This window comes from Lontra canadensis, unplaced genomic scaffold (genome assembly GCF_010015895.1).
Source record: "Lontra canadensis isolate GAN:19392208 unplaced genomic scaffold, GSC_riverotter_1.0 scaffold72, whole genome shotgun sequence".
NCBI classification, from domain to species: Eukaryota; Metazoa; Chordata; class Mammalia; order Carnivora; family Mustelidae; genus Lontra; species Lontra canadensis.
The window spans coordinates 9,636,167-9,656,446 of record NW_022631066.1 but is presented as its reverse complement, the minus strand read 5'-3'; the positions used below and the strand labels follow the sequence as shown (position 1 = coordinate 9,656,446).

Genomic DNA, 20,280 nt, shown 5'->3' with positions numbered 1-20,280 from the left:
GAAAGAAAGAAAGAAAGAAAGAAAGAAAGAAAGAAAGAAAGAAAGAAAGAAAGAAAGAGAAAAGAAAAAGGAATTACATAAAGTCCAGTACCTGCCCCCAGAGTGCAGAAGCTCCATTCTAGCAGCTTCTCCCTTTGCCAATCTAAAGTCTCCCGTGTACAAGACTGTTCCATTATTGCCTTGAAATAAAAACCTGAGAAGGAAATAGATCTTGGTGACTTCTAAGTTTCATACAACATCCTCATAAAGCAAAAACACACTAAACCCATAGCAAACGTTTCCTGCCAAACATAGCCACCTACAATATGGTATTAGTGGGATTTTAATAGCTCTACACCATACCAGGCATTCAGCCACCACCTTTTCTCAGGGGGCAGGGGGGGAGCGGTTAGAAAACATTATTGACTGTACTACTGCATTTCCAACAGACATCCCCTGAAACATGTTAGCACTCTCCACTACTCATGGAGAGAAAAATCCATGGGACAGGAAAATTCAAAGTCAACAGAGAAATGGCCATTGAAGACTTCCATTGTAAGAAAGCTACATTTCCAACTTGATCTTCACCTCAATTCCCCAAGTTCAATTTGGAAACAAAGATTAAAGAAATTACCATCTACATATTCAAGAAGTAATCTCCCATCTATATATTCAAGAAGTAATCTCCCCACACATATTATTTTTTAGACCCTAAACATTTATTTCTACAAACGCGACATATATCTATGTGTAAGAAAATGGCAAAAGAGATGAGCCCCCTTACATAACTGATCCTGGACAATGACCAGCTGGTAAGAGAGTCACAACAACCTCTTCCTTCTAAAAAGAAAATAAAGAAAAAATAATAATAATAGAAGTTATCATGAGGACCCAGCTCTCCTTAATCAAACAGATTCAGGTACTTCTCAAGAATGTGGTATGCCTTTCCTCATTTCCTCACGCACCAAATCCTGGAGACGCGTGAAATCCTTGCCCACAGAATGACAGTTAAACGCAGCGACAGTGTAACCCAGCAATTCGACTCTGAGCTACACACAAGAGAAATGAAAACGGACAACCACATGAAAACCTGGGCATGCATGTCCACAGTGGCACCGCTCATACTAGCCAGCAAGTAGAAGAAGCCTAAATGTCGCTCAATTGATGAGCACGTGAACAGGACATGATCTGCCCATACAGTGGAATGTTATTTGGGCCATGGCAAGAGATGAAATCCTCACATCATACTATGATATGGATAAACCTTGACACCATTATGCAAAGTGGAAGAAGTGAGTCATAAAAGACCACGTCCAGTACGATTCCATTGATAGGAGATGTCTGGAACAGGCCAATCCTGCAGACTAGAGTAGTGGTTGCCATGGGCTGGGGGAGGGAGAAGTAGGGAATGACTGCTAATGGGTACACGGTTTCTTTGTGGGTGATGAAAATATTCGAAAAAGAACTGTGGTGGTAAATACACAACTCTGTGAATATATGAAAAGCCACTGAATTATACATTTTAAATGGAGAGAACTGTACAGTATATGAATGATATCTCAATAAAGCTATTATTAAACTAAAAAAAAAAAAAAAAAAGCCTGCTTTCTTCCTGCCCCAAGTCACCATTCTACAAGTACTGTCCCAGTATTAGGACACACCGGCTCATTACGTGAGAATGGCAATTCCTCCCAGAAGTCTGTCATTCATTCCGATGGCCCCATTAGAGCAAGGTCCCATGGTTAGTTCTGGAGACACAACACACAAAGCTATGGTGCATGAGAATAAACCCAGGACCAGAGGGGGACTGCCAGACTCCAGTCAACAGGAGGAGGTCTAGTCTTTCACTAACGTAAGTGGCAAGACAGCGAGGCAATCGGGGGAGTCGAGCACTCTCTAACTGAGGTCAGCACAGCATCTGGGAACCTTCAGGCTGTCCTTTTCCCCTCCTTTTTAACCCGCCCCAACCAGTCCTGAAGCCCTCCCTTGCTGAACAATTTGGTGAGGACTACTTCACAGGCTGATCTTCTCCAGAGAGGAGAGGCGAAGTCAGCCCCTGCCTGATCCTGGAGAGATGACTGACACCCTTCGGAGTTCAATGTTTTGGAAGGGCAGGTTATAACCCGGCCGTGGAACTAATCCTACCTAGATTTCCCAGACAGTAGGAAAATACATCTGGCCCTAGGAAGAATTTGAGGTAAAAAAATAAATAAATAAAAGGTAGGTCCATAATCTTGCTTATTATTAAACATTCACAACGCAAAAGTACCTGCTTCTAAATTTAAGGACAAAAATATACTGGATCCACGTGGACACTGTTTCTTCCATAAGAAATGATTCAGAAAATAAGAAAATCACAAATACATGTATTTGCTACAAAAGCACTAAGCACCATATTATATCCTGAATATCGTAATAAATGTAATTAAAGTGACAATGACATCAAGCAGTAGTATTAACAACTAGAGTTCTCATCATTAGTAGGTAATATACTAAAAAAGAGCAATTCACACAGAAGTCAAAGTCTACCTTGTAGACTACCATGTAGAAAAGAAATACAACACAAATATATACATATATATTTTCCCCCTACAAAGTCATGCAATTACTATAACTTTCATTTACGGTAAGAGCAGCACTCAAAATCACAGAGAAGAACAATCAGGTTATTAAATAATAATTTTTTAAAATTATATTTAGTATTTACTTACCTCACCTGATGCTTCATCAACTAAAGGTATCTGCGTAGGAGTTTCTATCTCAATGGATATCTATTAAAATAAGAGATCATATGTCCTATCATACTCAGTGTTTTCAGTTTTTCATGGATTTACATGGCTCTGCCATCTCCAACACACACACACACAAAGACTTAGAAGTTACTAGGACTCTCTGAGTCGTAATTTTGGACTCCGCAATACTAAATGTTTTAACAGCTTGAAGACAGGATAGAGCTAACATAGTGCCTTTCCTGTGGCTGAGGTGGCAACGTTGGTTAAATGCCTCCTAAACTTACATATCCTTTGACACAGCAATTCTATTTCCATGAATTCAATTCTTCTCCCGTCACTCCCCGTCCCTGTCTTCCCACTGCCTGCTCCCTCTGAACTTGAGCCTCGGTAACACACATGGCCACATGCTCTGCATGCTTAGGCTTCTTGCTGCAGAACGCAGCCTGGATCTGTCCACGAGGTGCTGGCCTTGTTCAGATTCAGGCTGCCTCAAGGGGCTCCCAGGTGGCCTGGCCCATTTTACTATGACAGCAACTTGCATGAGGGGCATTCGGTAGGTAGTTGAGGAATCAGTGCACACAATTCATCTTTTCAGTCCACAGATACCCTAAAACTTAGAGTAACTGAGATTCAGGTGTTAAAAATATCCTTGCATTCTGCGGGTGCCTGGGCGGTTTAGTTGGTTAAGCGTCTGCCTTCGGCTCAGGTCATGATCTCCGGGTCCTAGGATTGAGCTCTGTGTCCAGCTCTCTGCTCAGTGGGGAGTTTGCTTCTCTCTGCACCCCCACAGTGCCCAACTCGTACTCTCTCTCTCAAATAAATAAATAAAATCTTAAAAATATATGTATCCTTGCATTCCAGAGTAAACACACTGGACTGTGTTCACAACGCACTTTTTTGCTACTCTGAGATTCAGTTAGCTTCATCAGGCTGTTCACGTGGTCATACATGAAATGGCTTCTCTCCTCCTTGCGCTATCATTATCAATTCTGCCAACAAGGTCGAGCAGCTTCTCTCTTTACTATATCCCACAAAAACTCATCCAATATGGGGATTATTTGTCCTTTGAACATTTGGCAAAATGCACCTATAAAACCATCTGGACCTGGGGCTTATTGAAGAAGAGATTTTGTAAGTTGTTTTAGTTTCTTCAATGTTTCCTTATTCAAGTTTTCCAGTTTTCTTGCCTCAATTTGCTATTTTCCTACTTAGCCAGGTATCCACTTTGCCTAAATTATCAAATATACTATCATTAATTTTCAAAAAATGCATTGCTACTATTAATACTTTCCTTTTATCATTCTGTATTTTTATATGTATCTTTTTTTTTTTTTTGACAGAGAGAGAGATCACAAGTAGACAGGCAGAAAGAGAGAGAGAGAGAAGGAAGCAGGCTCCCTGCTGAGCAGAGAGCCCGATGCAGGACTCGATCCCAAGACCCTGAGATCATGACCTGAGCCAAACGCAGAGGCTTAACCCACTGAGCCACCCAGGCGCCCTATATGCATCTTTTTAAAAAAGATTTTATTTATTCATTTGAGAGGGAGACTGAGAGAAAGAGAGAGAGAGACAGAGCATGAGCAGGGGGAGGGGCAGAGGGAGAAGCCGAACCCCTGCTTAGCAGGGAGCCCGATGTAGGACTCGATCCCGGGAATCCAGGATCATGACCTGAGCTGAAGACAGCTGCTCAACCAACTGAGCCACCCATCTCACCCATGTGCCCCTGCATCTTTTTTTAATCTTGGCAGAAATCTATTTCTGTTCCTCTGAAGATGAGCTTTTACTTTTGTTAATCTTGCCTTTTATTTTCTGTGGTAGTTGTTGGTCTCTGTATTGATAACTTGTCCTTTTGCCTTAATTATTTCCTTCTTTCCCATATCCTTAGATTTGCTTTGTTGCTCCTTTCCCTGAGTTGAAGACTCATTCCATGTAATTCTGGTCTTTGTTTTCTAAGAAATGTACTCAATGCTGTCAATTTCCCTCCAAGCGCTAATTTAGCTGTGTTACACATATTTTGACATGTCGTGTTCTCACTGTCCAGCAATTCTAAGTATTACATGCTTTTCTTTACAATTTCCTCTTTAACCTAAAGGTTGCTTAGTATTTCAGTTCCCATGTGTGGGATGATTTTAGCTCTCCTTTTATTTAGGATTTCAGCAACACCGCATTGTACTCAGAGAACAGACCAGTAGGATTTCCTACTTTTGTGACACAGCACATGGTCAATTGTAAATGTTTCCTATATACCAAAGATCTTGCTTTCCCTTTGGGTGCCTCCGATTGCTATTAGTTCACATTTATTAATCAAGCTCTTCAAATCTATCTTATTTCCTGCTTCCTTCCTCTTTCAGTTTTTTGTTTGTTTTTTTAATTTATTTGAGAGAGAGAGAAAACAAGCAGGGAGAATGACAGAAGCAGATTCCCCGCTGAGCAGGGAGCCTGATGTGGGGATCGATCCCAGAACCCCAGGATCATGACCTGAGCCGAAGGCAGACTCTTAACTGACTGCACCCCCCCGGGTGCCCCCCTCTTTCAGTTTCTGTGAATGGTGTGTGAAGCACTCGAGCTACAAGCACTGAGTGTCCTAGCTGCTCTTAGACTGAGAGGTGGCCTCGTACTCCATTGACTTTGCTGCACTGCAACTGTCCCAGAGGTCCCCTCCACACATACCTCCAGGTTGGCACTGGCCACAGGAAACCGCCGTGTGAGATCTGGAAGGCCAAAGTGAACCGACAGCCAGAAGGTCTACCAGCTCAAGTACGAGCAACCTGCTGGCTCAGCTGGCAGACAGGACAGGACTGCAGTGACCCCCACCTTCAGCTTCTCAAAGGCCTGGGCCAGGAGCGTGGCACTCAGTAGCACCAGGGGGCTGCAGCACTAGCCAGGGTGGGGAGAGTGCGAGACAGGGGTTCCAGGCTTCCCTGTGGGTTCCAGCCCATCTCTGCCCTTCTCCACTTCTCTCTCCACTTGGCTTCCTGCCGCTGACCTGCAGGTCCATGGCAACCTCAGACCTAATACCAGGCCGAGGTTACAGCCTTAGCGTTGGGCCACTCTGTGGAGTGGGGATGGACCCCACCCCAATTACGGTCAGAGGTCGAGCCGGAATGTGCCACACGTGAACCAACAGGGTGTGAAAACACTGTTTTTCCCACACTGTGGTAGGTTCTGCAGAGAGTAGAGCAGTGCCCCAGCTGGGAGGAAGTGGCTCTTCCCCACACCCCAGAGACAGGAGCAGTGAGTGGCCCTGGTTTTTATTGTGGTTGGGGGGTGTGCCTGGGCTCCCATGGTTCGAACTTCACGTCAATGCCAAGGGAGGGGGTGGGCTTTTTTTTTTTTTTTTTTAAGATTTTTTAATTTATTTGACAGAGAAAGAGGAGGAGGGTGCGGCAGGCAGAGGGAGAGGGAGAAGCAGTCTCCCTCCTGACAGGGAGCCCGATGCAGGACTTGATCCCAAACCCTGCGACCATGACCTGAGCCAAAGGCAGATGCTTAACTGACTGAACCACCCAGGGGCCCCAAGGCTTTTTTTTTTTTTTTTTTTTTTTTTTAAATCAGCCTGCCCAAATGTGGGGCAGAAGTGGAAAGAGGATGTGAGAGCTGAAAGCCAGCAGCAGGCAAACATCAAACAGACCGTGACACTTGTTCGGCCTTCTCTGCCAGATCCCACAATGACTTAAGGTTTAAACCATAGAGTGCACCCTAACTGTATTTCCCCAGCGCTTCTCTTTCTCTGATCAAGCACTGGGGGATCAGTGAGGACTTTGTCCAGTTTGTCAATTGCATGTTTGTCAATTGCATGTTAAGTTCAAATCTTCTTGATCCATTGCTCCTTCTGACAATAAATAACATCCTCTTGGGAACAAGATCTCTTTTCACCTTCGATTCTATTTTGTATGACAAAAAAAACTGCCACTCTGGATTTTTTAGCTTCTAATTATTTAGTACACCTTTCCCTTTTTTTGTTTTTTTAACTCCATTTCAACTTGCATTTATCCTTTTGTTTAATCTAAACCTCTTGTAGACTAAGACTATTGGAACTTTCCTTTTTTTTTCCCTTAACCTAAACTAAGAAAATCATTAGTTAGAAAATTAACTAGTAATTACTGTTATAATAGGACTTTTCCTAGCATCTTACATTTTCCATATACCATTCCTTTGTTTCTCCCTTCACTATATGCTTTCCATTGGACAGATCCATTTTATTCTGTCAGATTCAAAGTTGTCCACTCTATTTTTATTCCAGTTGTTATCCCTTTATCGTAACCCATAAGATGTGTTCATTTTTCCTAAACTATGTCATGACCTAAGCAATAGGATTTATCAGTTGTGTTAAACATTTCACACTCTGCAATATTAAAATGCAACTTAGCAGCTTTACACAGTGGCAGTATTGTAGCCAATGAGGTTTATCCAAGGTGTGATTATTGCTAATTAAAATGCAATTTAGCAAGAGTTAATGAAATTAAACCAACAAAACAAAGACCTGAGATCAAGCCACTGATGGACAAGAAATACAAACCTGCAACAACAAAATGTTGGCCTCTTCTAAACTGAGGAATTACAAAGACTAAACATCAATACCGTAATTAATGTGGATAAATACAGTGTAGGACTAACTGGGCTTTGAATAATCCCAATGCTTTGTTTAATCGGCCTCGAAAAATATTTCCCCTTGAGGTAAAGAATTAGTGTCATAAAAAAATAAGACTTACGATTCGTTTCTCCCAAAATCTGTACTTCGGGCTAGTTAACAACAACTCTTTAGTAACAGGCGAACAGTATAAGCAAACCTTCAAGCTGAAAGAAGAGATTTAGAAAAGCTGGGTCAGTACAATCCATAGCGAGCCATCTGGGTGACCAGAAAAATACATTTCATCACATATTAGTTATCTCAAATCATTCAGACACTGAGCTGGCTCAACAAATGTCAGAACAGTTCCCCACATGCCACCACCTGTAACCATCTAGGTCCCATCAAGACAGAAGTGGGAGAGGGGGTGCCTGGCCAGCTCAGTCGGTATGAGTGTGCAACTCTGGATCTTGGGGCTGTAAGCTAGAACCCCACATTTGGAGCAGAGATTACTTAAAAATAAATTTATTTTTAAAGATATATTTATTTATTTTGAGAGAAAAAAATTTATTTTGAGAGAAAGAGAAAAGGGATGAGTGAATGAGAGGGAGAGAATCTCAAGCCGACTCCCCACTGAGCGTGGAGCCCACAAGGGGTCTTGATCCCACAACGGTGGGATCACGACCCTGGGATCATGGCATGAGCTGAAATCAAGAGCCAGCCGCTTAACAGACTGCACCACCCAGGAGCCCCACCTTAAAATTTAAATTAAATTAAAAAAAAAAAAAAAGAGTGCAGAGGAACAACAGGGAAGAAGCAAAAGAAGAGAATATACTGTGCCCTCTGACTTCCTCAAAAGCGGGTCCCCCATCACTCTGAGTTTAAAGATATATGTTTGTACCTGATCAGGAATGTCTGAAACGATTCCGCCACATGAAGCTACCTCTCAAGAAGGGAAAGGGGTGGGGATGCTTTCAAATTTTTAAATTCAAAAACAAAGCTTACAGTTAAGAACAGTCTGTGATGGACCGTATTTTCCGAAGATGGCCACACTAATATATTCCCAACCACACATGCTCTGTTTACAGATGGATAAGGAAATCCCTCTGCTGACAGAGGGGTCTATTTTAACCACCCCCCCACTTCAGCCTGTCTTTGTGACTGCCTCAACCAACAGAATGTGACAGAGGGAGGTCTCAGGACTGTGGAGGCTACATAGTTCCCTGCTAGCTCTCCCTTGGGACATACACTTTTTAAGCCCCAAGTCTCCATTTAAGAAGTTCGGCTACCTTGAAATCACCATGCTGAAGAGTTTTCCAGGGACAGAGTTGCCCAAAAGCCCCAGCTGCCTGATTCCTCTCAGCCTCGGTGTCAAACACTGACTGATGGGCCCCAGATAATGGCAGTCCCCCTAGGACACCCAGCCAGGGAGAAACCAGCACCCCCAACTGTGCTCTGTCAGCATTCCCAACCCACAGAAACTGAGAAAGAGAACAAATGATTAGTGGGTTAAAGTCACTAAGTTTGGGGGTAATTTGTTACGCAGCAATAGATAACTAATATACGGGCTCAAAAATCAGACAGACCTGGTTGAAATCCTGGTCCTGCCACTTACTGGCTGCGTGACCTTGGGCAACTAATTTAACCTCTCTGGTTCCTCAGTTTCCTCATCTGCAAAATAGAAATAATAATGGTATCTATTCAAAAGTTATCAAGAGGATCTAATGAGGATGTTGGCTCCAAGAAGATAGGGATTTTCATCTGTGTTGTTACTAGTATAGCCTCAATGTCCAGCACAGTGCCAGACTTGTCACAGGCTCTCAAAGAAACTGCCAAACTAAACAACACATAGGGCTGGCATTTATATAAGTACTCAGTGAATACAGGCTACCGCTCATCACGAACACAGACTCGTGACACCACTTTGCAGAGAAGACTGGCATCCCCTGGGTCAGAAGGTAAAGAGTCAACAAGGGCTCTTTCCAATACATAGCTTGGGGATTTGGAATTGACATTTAGGCAAAGCAGACTGTAGGAAAAGAACGCAGTACTTTTGCTTGAAGATCCAAAAACATTATGACTGTCTTCGCAACAGAACTACACACACAGGGAGAAAAGAAAATGAACACACTACTGCTACCCCCAACAGCACGATGAATCGTACAATTAGAATGTCGAGTGAAAGAAAACAACTGGAAGGGTCTATTCAGTATGATTCTACAAAGTTCACAATCAGCCAAGGTTAAACCATGATGACAAAAAGTCAGAATACACAATGCCTTTGAGACCAGGACTGACTTGGAGGAGTGACGGGGCTCTGTTCTGGGACACGGGCCCTATTCTATCTCTCCATCTGGGTGGAAGCTTCATAGATGTGCTCACCTACAAAAGCTCATCTGACTGTGTCCCCTTACGATGTATGTACTTCCCTGAGAAATCATATGATAACTGTCTTTCTCAGATTGACTTAATTCCCTGTGTAGCAGTCACAGCTCAATTAAAATGTTTACTTAAAAAAACACACAAATAAGGAGGAAAATAAATTACCTGCACTCCAGCCTTCTTTTCAAGGGAGGGGCTCTTAATCCTTTCATGTGATCTAAAAACAAAAGAATCAAAAATTATAAGCACATTTTTTTTTTAGAGGGTTCCTTAGGCCAAGCAAGGTGTCTGTTCTTTTCGAGCTTTCTTTTAAGAGAAAATATATGAGACGTTCACTTTTTTTTTTAAAGATTTCTTTTATTTGAGAGAGCGAGCACGCACACTCGTGTGAGTGGGAGGGCGGGGGGAGGAGAGAATCTTTTTTTTAAACCTGGAGTGTGGTTACTATATATATTTTTTAACATATAATGTATTATTTCCCCAGGGGTACATGTCTGTGAATCATCAGGCTTACACATTTCACAGCACTCACCATAGCACATACCCTCCCCAATATCCATAACCCAGCCACCCTATCCCTCTCACCCAGGTCCACTCCAGCAACCCTCATTTTGTTTCATGAGATTAAGAGTCTGTTATAGTTTGTCTCCCTCCCGATCCCATCTTGTTTCATTGTATCCCCTCCCTATCCCTCACGACCTCCTGCCCTGCACCTCAAATTCCTTATATTAGAGAAATCATATGATAACTGTCTTTCTCAGATTGACTTAATTCACTCAGCATAATAACCTCTAATTCCATCCACATCGTTGCAAATGGGAAGATTTTGGTTTTCTGATGCCTGCATGGTATTCCATTGCATATATATACCACAGCTTCTTTATCCATTCATCTGCTGATGGACATCTAGGTTCTTTCCACAGTTTGGCTATTGTGGACATTGCTGCTATAAACATTTGGGTGCACGTGCCCCTTCAGATCCCTACATTTTTATCTTTAGGGTAAATACTCAGGGGTCCGATTGCTGGGTTGTAGGGTAGCTCTATTTTCAACTTTTTGAGGAACCTCCATGCTGTTTTCCAGAGGGGTTGCACCAGCTTGCATTCCCACCAACAGTGTAGGAGGGCTCCCCTTTCTCCGCATCCTCGCCAACATCTGTCATTTCCAGACTTATTAATTTTTTGAGCACATTTTTCATGTGTCTGTTGACCATCTGATGTCTTCTTTGCAGAAATGTTGTTCATGTCTTCTGCCCATTTCTTGATTGGATTATTTGTTCTTTGGGTGTTGAGTTTGAAAAGTTCTTTACAGAGTTTGGATACTAGCCCTTTATCTGATAGGTTGTTTGCAAATATCTTCGCCCATTCTATCAGTTGTCTTTTGGTTTGTTGACTGTTTCCTCTGCTGTGCAAAAGTTTTTGATCTTGATGAAGTCCCAATAGTTCATTTTTGCCTTTGCTTCCCTTGCCTTTGGCGATGTTTCTAGGAAGAAATTGCTGCGGCGGAGATCAAAGAGGTTGCTACCTTTGTTCTAAAGGATTTTGATGGATTCCTGTCTCAAGCTGAGGTCTTTCGTCCATTTTGAGTCTATTTTTGTGTGTGGTGTAAGGAAATGGTCCAGTTTTATTCTTCTGCATGTGGCTGTCCATTTTTCCCAACACTATTAGTTAAAGAGATTGTCTTTTTTCCATTGGACATTCTTTCCTGCTTTGTCAAAGATTAGTTGACCACAGAGTTAAGGGTCCATTTCTGGGCTTTCTATTCTGTTCCATTGATCTATGTGTCTGTTATTGTGCCAGTACCATACTGTCTTGATGATGACAGCTTTGTAACAGAGCTTGAAGTCTGGAATTGTGATGCTGCCAACTTTGGGTTTCTTTTTCAACATTCCTCTGGCTACTTGGGGTCATTTCTGGTTCCATACACATTTTAGGATTATTTGTTCCATTTCTTTGAAAAAAAAATTGATGGTATTTTGATAAGGATTGCATTAAATGTGTAAATTACGTTAGGTAGCATAGACATTTTCACAATATTTGTTCTTCCAATCCAGGAGCATGGAACATTTTTCCATTTGTTTGTGTCTTCCTCAATTTCTTTCATGAGTACTTTATAGTTTTCTGAGTACAGAGTCCTTGCCTCTTTGGTTAGGTTTATTCCTAGGTATCTTATGGTTTTGGGTGCAATTGTAAATGGGATTGACTCCTTAATTTCTCTTTCCTATGACTTGCTGTTGGTATATAGAAATGCAACTGATTTATGTGCATTGATTTTATATCCTGACACTTTACTGAATTCCCATATGAGTTCTAGCAGTTTTGGAGTGGAGTCTTTTCGGTTTTCCACATAAAGTATCATATTACTTGCAAAGAGTGAGAGTTTGACTTCTTCTTTGTCGATTTGGATGCTTTTATTTATTTTTATTGTCTGATTGCCAAGCTTAGGACTTCTAGTACTATGTTGAATAGCAGTGGTAATAATGGACAGCCCTGCCGCGTTCCTGACTTTAGGGGAAAAGCTCTCAGTTTTTCCCCATTGAGAATGATATTCACTGTAGGTTTTTCATAGATGGCTTTGATGATATTGAGGTATGTGCCCTCTATCCCTACAGTGTGAAGAATTTTGATCAAGAAAGGATGCTGTACTTTGTCAAATGCTTTTTCAGCATCTATTGAGAGTATCATATGGTTCTTGTTCTTTCTTTCATTAATGTATTGTATCACACTGATTGATTTGCGGATGTTGAACCAACCTTGCAGCCCTGGAATAAATCCCACTTGGTCGTGGTGAATAATCCTTTTAATGTACTATTGGATCCTATTGGCTAGTATTTTGGTGAGAATTTTTCCATCCATGTGGGAGGAGAGAATCTTGAAGCGGACTCCCCACTGAGCAGGGAGCCCCACACTGGGCTGGATCCCATGACCCCGAGATCATGACCTGAGCCAAGACCAAGAGTTGGACGTTCAAGCAACTTGAGCCCCCAGGTGCCCCAAGAGGTTCACCTTTATAAGAGAACTGATTCGTGTGGGCTACTGACTCTTCTGCAGGTGGCAAATACAGCTGCAAACAGGGCAGGAACCACTGCAAGCTGACCATCTCTGGCCATCATTTACAAGAACAACCCCCTCCATCTTAGGACAGATTCTAAATCACTCTGAGTAGCCACAGAAGAATGAGTAACCAGACTCACTTCAGAACTGCTTCCAGCACTTTCTTTCATGTTCTTCCTTCATTTTAATCCAACCATCCTTTGTGCCCACTTTATGTGACCCATCCAGTTCCAGGCACTGAAGTGAGTCCATCTGGAACTTGTTTAGGCTTAGGTCAGCATGAGAAGAGTTTCATTCTCTTCTCAGCCTGCTGTGACTGCTGGGTAGAAAGATGCGGCATTTCTATCCACACAGGTCTGCTTCGCAGCCCTCCAAAGCAACACATACAGAAAGACAGCCTTTAAACATAGTCATTCTAATACATTCTGAATCTCCAGCATGGGAAGGACTAGATAGCAATGACCACACCTTCTCAGTTTAGGTGAATCAACAAACCCTATTATTCAAATTACCACCCAAACACACACACACACACAGTCCTCAACACAATCACCTGTGCTGATCCTTAACTCCAGAGAAAACAGTGCAGTCGCCACACCCCCCACAGTAGACCTTGACTGGACTTGTGCCTGCCCCCTCGGTGGGTAAATCCCCTCAGATCACTCCTAGTCCAGGCTTTTAGGGCATCTGGTGGCACTGGTTGGGATTTCCAAAGAATTTGTGCCACGGCAAAATAGAGGCTGAATCAAGACTCAGTTCTATACTCCCAAACTAAATCAGCAGGCAGCCCTCTGTGGCTGCTTTAATCAAGACAGCCCTGGACTAGCCCGGGACCGGCCCTGGACCACCGCAGACACCCCCCCCCCCCCCCCCCGCCCAAGGCTGCCAGCAAGAGAACCTGGGCCAGTTTACTTGGTGCTGCAAGGACTGCACCCAGAGTCTCCTTTCCAGAGCCTTTTTGCTTTCTCGAACCAAATTAAGTCATTGGAAATTGTCCCCTAATGGGGTCTTCTCCAACCCTGGGCTACTCTATCAGGCCACAGGTCCCCTCTTGACCTCCAGACTTTACTGATGCTTAGCAAAGCCTGCCCTGAGCATAGGACTGGGTTTCGGATGGCCCATAAGCAGAACTGAGTGGGCCATGGAATGAGACGTTCTATCAAAATGTGATTTTTTTTTTCTACCAAAAGAGGCCACAGATTTTGTCAGATATCCTGTATCAGTCTGTTCAGAATGACACAAAATACCACAGATAAGGTGGCTTAAACCATAAAACTTACAGTTCTGGAGGCTAAATTCCAAGCTCAAGGAGCCAGGGTTGGTTTCTAGTGAGACTTCACCTCCTGGCTTGCAGATGGCCCTTCAGAGTGTGTGGACAGGGTGCAATCTCTATTCCTCTTTTCATAAGGCCATCAATCCTAATGAGTTAGGATCCAGCTCATTTAAATTTTAACTGCCTCCTAAAAACCCAGCCACCAAATACAGTCACATGGGGGTTTCAGCTTCAACATATGAAGGGGGTGGGGCAGCACAATTCAGTCCACAGCACATCAAAGAAATCTGTTTCTGAAAAAGGTTAAAAACTACCAGTAAGCAGTGTGGGAAATTTCCAAAAGCAGAAGCTGACTTCTTCCCTTGATGAGATTATTTTCAGGCTGAGTAAACAGACTCACATGTCATTAGAGAACAGAAACAGTGATTATAAACTGCTCAATAACAGGGAGTCAGTTTTTTGCTTAACGTACAAACAGATGATCATGATTTCAGATTCCGTTAGAGGGATTCCTTCTCCAAACTCGCTACTCGTAGACATCAAGGGCGAGCCCCTGCGCCACACGTCAATCATGGCTAAGCACATTCTGAGTTCAGAAACTCCAGTAACGCTCAAGACAAAAGGTGAAACAGAGGTATCCCCACCCAGCAGGGGATTCACAATGAAAAACACACCAAAACCAAAAACGTTATTCTGGAGAATAAGTAGAAAGACCCTCAAAGAGGCTCACAGTGCTATTTGACAAATCAAGAGACGAAATTCAGATTTTCCACATTGACGAGAGAAAATTCGTAGACTAGATCAAGAAAGCAGAGGCACTTCCCAAAAGCGCGAACGCAGGCATACTAGGTGATACACACACGGCCAACGGTTGCAAAATGAGGGCTCCTCCAGCTCTGGAGATCGGTTAGAACGTTTAAGAGACTCTCCCGCCTCACTCGGAGTCTCTAACCTGCAGGCCTTATCACTAGGGCCCAATCCCTATGATTAGGGATTACCTACTGTGTGCAGCTGTGAAATCTTAGTGCTCTGGTTGCTTCACCTTAAACGAAATTTTTATATTGGAGGCGGGCAGAACACCTCAAAGGAGGGGGAGCTTGCACTACAGGAGCTTTCGGACACAGGTCTAAGTGTGTGTGCGGGCGCTTGCTTGATAATAAATATTGGGGGGCGGGTAGGGCGGGATTTCTTCTGAAACTTGTTTTCTTTATAACATGGAAGCGAAGATGTAAAGGAAGAAGTAAGAAAGAATCCTCGCTGACTTCTGACTCTTCGCTGCTAGGAGAGCTACCAAAAGAACCCAAGTGTTATCCCTGGTCAAACGGGCCCGGGGCGGGGGGGGGGGGGGGGGGGGGGGGGGGGTGGGGGCGCTGCCCAAGTCTCGGTTCCGTCCCGTCGTACAGATGAAGAAATAAAGCCTCAGAGAGGCCGAAGAGCCAGGCTGGGACAAGGTCCATCTGCTGGTCTGGGCCCCGGCCTCCCGGAGCCTGCACTCCGCTGCTCAAGCTCCCCCCGCCTCCCGGGAGGCTTCCCCGCGGGGCCAGAACACATGCAGCCTGCGTCCCCTGGGCGGGCGGCGCGCCACGCTCACTCACCCTTGTGGCAGTGGGACAGGAAGTAGGCGCGGGCTTTCAGGTTCTCCCTGTCGAAGCGGTCTATGGAGATGGTTGGGTACTCGGCCATCTGCCCCTTGAAGGAACTCATAGCGCCAGCACAGCCCAGCGGACCCGACCCCACGCCGCCTGCGGAAGCTGAGGTTTTCCTCGCGGGGCCGCCACTTCCGGGAACCTGCCGCCGCCGCCGAGCCATTGGCTCGCCGGATGCAGCCACGTCCAATCAGAGGAGCCCTGCGGCGGCGGGGCGGTGCCGAGGAACTTCAGTGGACAGTCCGCGGCCGGCTAATCGCGTGGTTGATTGTTCGAGTGGCGGGATGCTGGGCTGGGGCAGCTGGCTGGGATGTAGGATGTGGCGCGACGAGGGTGCCTCCTGCTGGAAACCTTGACTCAACAGGAGTGGCCTTCCTGGTGCAGTGTGTCCTTGTCTGTGCAGCAACGGTATCGCGAAAGGAAACTGAACACCCGTAGCAGGTGCTCTACCCAAGGATGCCAAGAATCGAAGGGCGATGCAAAGCTTCGCTTTGAAATCAGACTTCGTTCCACCTCCTGCTTGTCTACTGAGAGCCTGAAAGCCCAGCTCAGTTTCCCTTCTTTACTTCTTTTCCCAGTTTCTACCTTAGGGGGTAACCATGAGGATTGTATGAGAAAAAAAATTGTATGTGATTCATGGTAGATTCAATAACTTGTTAGTTCTCGCTTCCATTTATTTATTCACTCACTTTTTTATTTTAAAAGATTTTAATTTATTTATTTGACAGAGAGAGAGAGAGAGAACGAACAAGCAGGGAAGCAGCAGGCTGAGGGAGAAGCAGGCTCCCAGCTGAGCAAGGAGCCCAAGAGGGACCCCATCCCACTGAATGGATCCCTTCCTATCAAGTCTCCTTAAACACCACAATATTAATAATCAGAAACAACTCAAACACTCTTGAGGTGTTGTTTTGTGTATTACATTATAAAAAGCCTTGCAGTTTATTACATATATGACTAAGATGTGCCTTCAGGTAGGTTTTCAACCCGTTTGGAGACAGCACATTTGCAGAATATGATAAACAAATGCTTCCACAAAGACACAAAATAATGCGGGGGGAAGATCCAAGAACAATGAATTTTAAGCCGTGGAATCAAGAATCAGAGTGCCACCCTCACGGAACATCAGCATTTTCCTGCAGCCATGGTACTCGGAGTTCTATTCAAATAGAGATTTCTCAAAGGTGAAGAAAAAGAAAGGGAGGAAGATGAGGTAGAGTGGGAGCAGTATAGACATCATAATCATTTGAGTAAAGCATTCTGTTAGTATCTATTGCCAACACCTTTGATTTGGTATAAGATGGTTTGTCTTAGAATAAAGGAGGGCTAAGCTGTGTATACCTAAAAACAAATTCTGCAGTGAGACTGGGATCTGGAGAATCTGGTGTGTCTACCTCTGACAGGATGGGGAACTCCTGGTAAGGCAGGTCAAGATAATAGTCATATGCTTATCTAACCACTTATTTATTCTCTCTTCTTTCCACAATGGGTACAGTGTGACAGAGTAAAGCGAAAGAGGATAAGGGGGAACAGATAGGTCAGAAAACAGCGAAGGTGGGTAAGTAGAGACACAGACATGCACAAACCATTGGAAAACATGAGCCAACTATTTGGCTCTTCTAGAAAAAGCCATAATCACTAGCCTTACACACCCTCAAGACACAAATATAACAGATTTTCAGGAGAAGTCCAATTTTCTGATTACTGAGTCCCAAGAGAAATTCCTCCTGTGGCTGCTAGTAAAGAAAATTGAAATGTAGTCAACAACATCAGCTCTGCTCCACTTCGTCATCCCACATCAGGAATCTTTCTGCAAGTCCAAGCTCTTCAGAATTCTAAGTCCTTGATGTCCCTCAAAGGGACTGAAAACTGCTACCAAGTGCATGTTACATACCAAAAAATTCGTTATTGAGGTAGGTATAAGTCTGTTGGGAAATAACTACAGGATATATTTTTCTTTACTTACAAACTGTTGTCAATCTAAATTAACTTACATTATAAATTTACTATATTCTATATAATATATATTTACTATATTCTATGCTATTCCTTCATAATAACAGACATAAAATGTCATATGAGGAAGCATACAAGGAGATAATGTATTTTTTTTTTAAAGTGTATCTGTGTGCTAGGGCTGCTGTAACAAGCACCACAGACTGGGTGACTTCCCCAACAGAAATTTCATTGCCTCAGAGTTCTGGAAGCTGGAAATCCAAGATCATACTCTATGATTCCACTTATATAAAATTATGAAAATTGTGAACTGATCCAAAATAACAGAAAGCAAATCAATAGTTGACTGGGGGTACAGGAAACAAGTTCATTAACTTGATTGTGGTGATGATTTCACAGGTGTATGCATATGTCAAACTTATCAGATTATAGGCTGTTAAATATGTGCTAGTTATTGCATTTCAATTATCGCTCAATGGATTTATTTTCAAAATGTTTGGAGAGTATATGGGAGAAGGTAGACAAACTGAACCAGATTGACAAGAATATCCCTTCTGTAGAGAGTTAAGAAGACACTGCATGGCTAACTCACATAACAGAAGGTGGCTTTGAAAAAATCACAATGTATGTTTATTTTGCATTAGTTTCATGCATGTCTTCACCACCCATATCTCTTCCTCACACCTCCTACTCTCAACACTCTGATTGATTAAAGTGTTTTTATTCAACTAAGAAAAACTAACTAAATAAAGTCTAACAAAAGCCCCAGACAATGGTAAGTGTTCAATAAATATTAGATCTTATTATTATTTACTGGGCATCCACTAAATACCAAACACTGTGCTTGAACCCGGTTTTACATAAAGGAATCAGCCTTGGCACGAGACCTTACAGTCTGGCAGAAGTAGAAACTCGTGGAAATAAATGCAAGAAGTTTTACAGAATTTTATTGGAAACCTGCTAAGAATTCAGTGCAAAGACCGAGCAAAAGAACTCAATTCTGCAAGGAGAAAGAAAAACATAGCGGAGAAGGTTAACTTAAGTTCAGCTTCTGAGCACAGGAACAGCTGAAGTCCCTGGAATGGGCTTTTATTCAGTCTGCACACTGCAAATAGTTCCTTTTAACCAAAGCACTTGGGTCAAAGGGATGAAATAATAGGGACTTACCAGGGGAAGTCAAGTTTAAACTAGCTAAGGGACCAGACCACAAGGGCCTTATACACCAAGCCAAACAGTTCAAACTTTAACTTGAGCAACGGCGAGAAGCCTGGGTGGTTTGAAACAAGAGAATGATAAGTGAATCAGAAGAGTGTTTCTCAACGTGTGGGCCCTGGGAGAGCACCTGTTAGAAATGCAAGATCTCTACTGCAGCCTAGACTTACTGAATCAGAACTCTCCAGCAGTCTGTTTTAACACACTCTCCAGGGGACTCTGATTGATGCTTAAGTTTTTAAGCCACTGGATTTAAGTTTGAAAGAGCACTCAGGCAATCTGGGGCGGACGTGTGGATCGGAAGCTGCCACAATACTCCAAAAAATGTGATGGTGTGGATTCACTTGTTCACTCAACAAATCATCCCTGACCATCTATTCTGTGCCACACATTATTCTAGACATTAAAGATACAGCATCAAGCAAAGCAGAGTAAACCCCTTGTGACAATGAAGTGTACATTCTAGTGGAAATCAGGTCTATCATTTATATAGTTCTAGGTGCTCTCCTAAATGGTTTACATTTGTTAATTCATCCTCACAACTGCCCCATCAGATAGGTACACTTTTTGTCTTTACAGTTAAAGAAAGCAGTGTTCAGCAACTTGCACAAAGTCATATGACAACTAAGTAGTAGAAACCAGATCCAAATCCAAGGTCATGCCTTAGACGTGATGCTTTACTGCTTCTAGAGCATCCGAGTGGCCATGGTGGTGAAAGATATTCATTCGAAATATATTGCTTTGGCACCTCTTATGCACTAGGTACTATTCTAGAAATTTGGTCAACAAGACCTCTGTCTTTATGGAAATGTGGAAATTACGTTCTTGCAGAAGATAAACAATAAAATTAAGAAAGAAGCAATTTAAATAGTATAATAAGTGGTGATAAGTGCTGTGGACGGAAGAAACACTAGAATGTAGTAAGGGGTAAGATAGAGAGCCTGATGCAGCAGCCTCAGCTAAGACCTCAAGCTGGAAGCTTGGCCAGGAACAACCAGCAGATCAGTGTGGCTGGAATGGAGTGATCCAGGACTCCAGAGCAAGGGAAGGGGAATAGTATGCAACCCTTGTAGGGTTTTGTTGGTTTCACTCTGTAAGATGAAAAGCCATTGCAAGACTGCGAGCAGAGAAATGACACAATCTGAGTTATGTTTTTTTTTAAAGATTTTATTTATTTATTTGACAGAGATCACAAGTAGGCAGAGAGGCAGGCAGAGAGAGAGAGAGAGAGAGAGAGGAGGAAGCAGGCTCCCCGCTGAGCAGAGAGCCCGATGCGGGGCTCCATCCCAGGACTCTGGGATCATGACCTGAGCCGAAGGCAGAGGCTTAACCCACTGAGCCACCCAGGCGCCCCTCTGAGTTATGTTTTAAACGGATTACATAGACTGTTGTGTTGAGAATAGACGAGGGGGGATCAAGAGACACCTGTCGCAGATTATTGCAATAACCAGCGTGGGTGGGGGAGGGGTGATAGTGGCTT

At 43.4% G+C, this 20,280-nt stretch overlaps 1 protein-coding gene across 2 annotated transcripts in view; it reads right to left on the bottom strand.

Annotated features, from left to right (window-relative positions):
- Positions 1–15,734, bottom strand: part of DCLRE1C (DNA cross-link repair 1C) — a 40,354-nt gene extending 24,620 nt beyond the window's left edge. The window contains exons 1-6 of one of the 2 annotated variants that reach the window (XM_032880927.1): positions 15,585–15,734; positions 9,829–9,880; positions 7,424–7,508; positions 2,691–2,750; positions 764–819; positions 92–193 (exon numbers count right to left, since the gene is read on the bottom strand). In XM_032880927.1, the coding sequence (XP_032736818.1) occupies positions 92–193; positions 764–819; positions 2,691–2,750; positions 7,424–7,508; positions 9,829–9,880; positions 15,585–15,693 (464 nt within the window). In that variant the 5' untranslated portion in view covers positions 15,694–15,734. Of the gene's footprint in view, positions 1–91; positions 194–763; positions 820–2,690; positions 2,751–7,423; positions 7,509–8,867; positions 8,897–9,828; positions 9,881–15,584 lie in introns of those variants that run through there. The other variant, XM_032880928.1, reaches the window with a different exon arrangement.
- Positions 15,735–20,280: the final 4,546 nt, after the last annotated feature.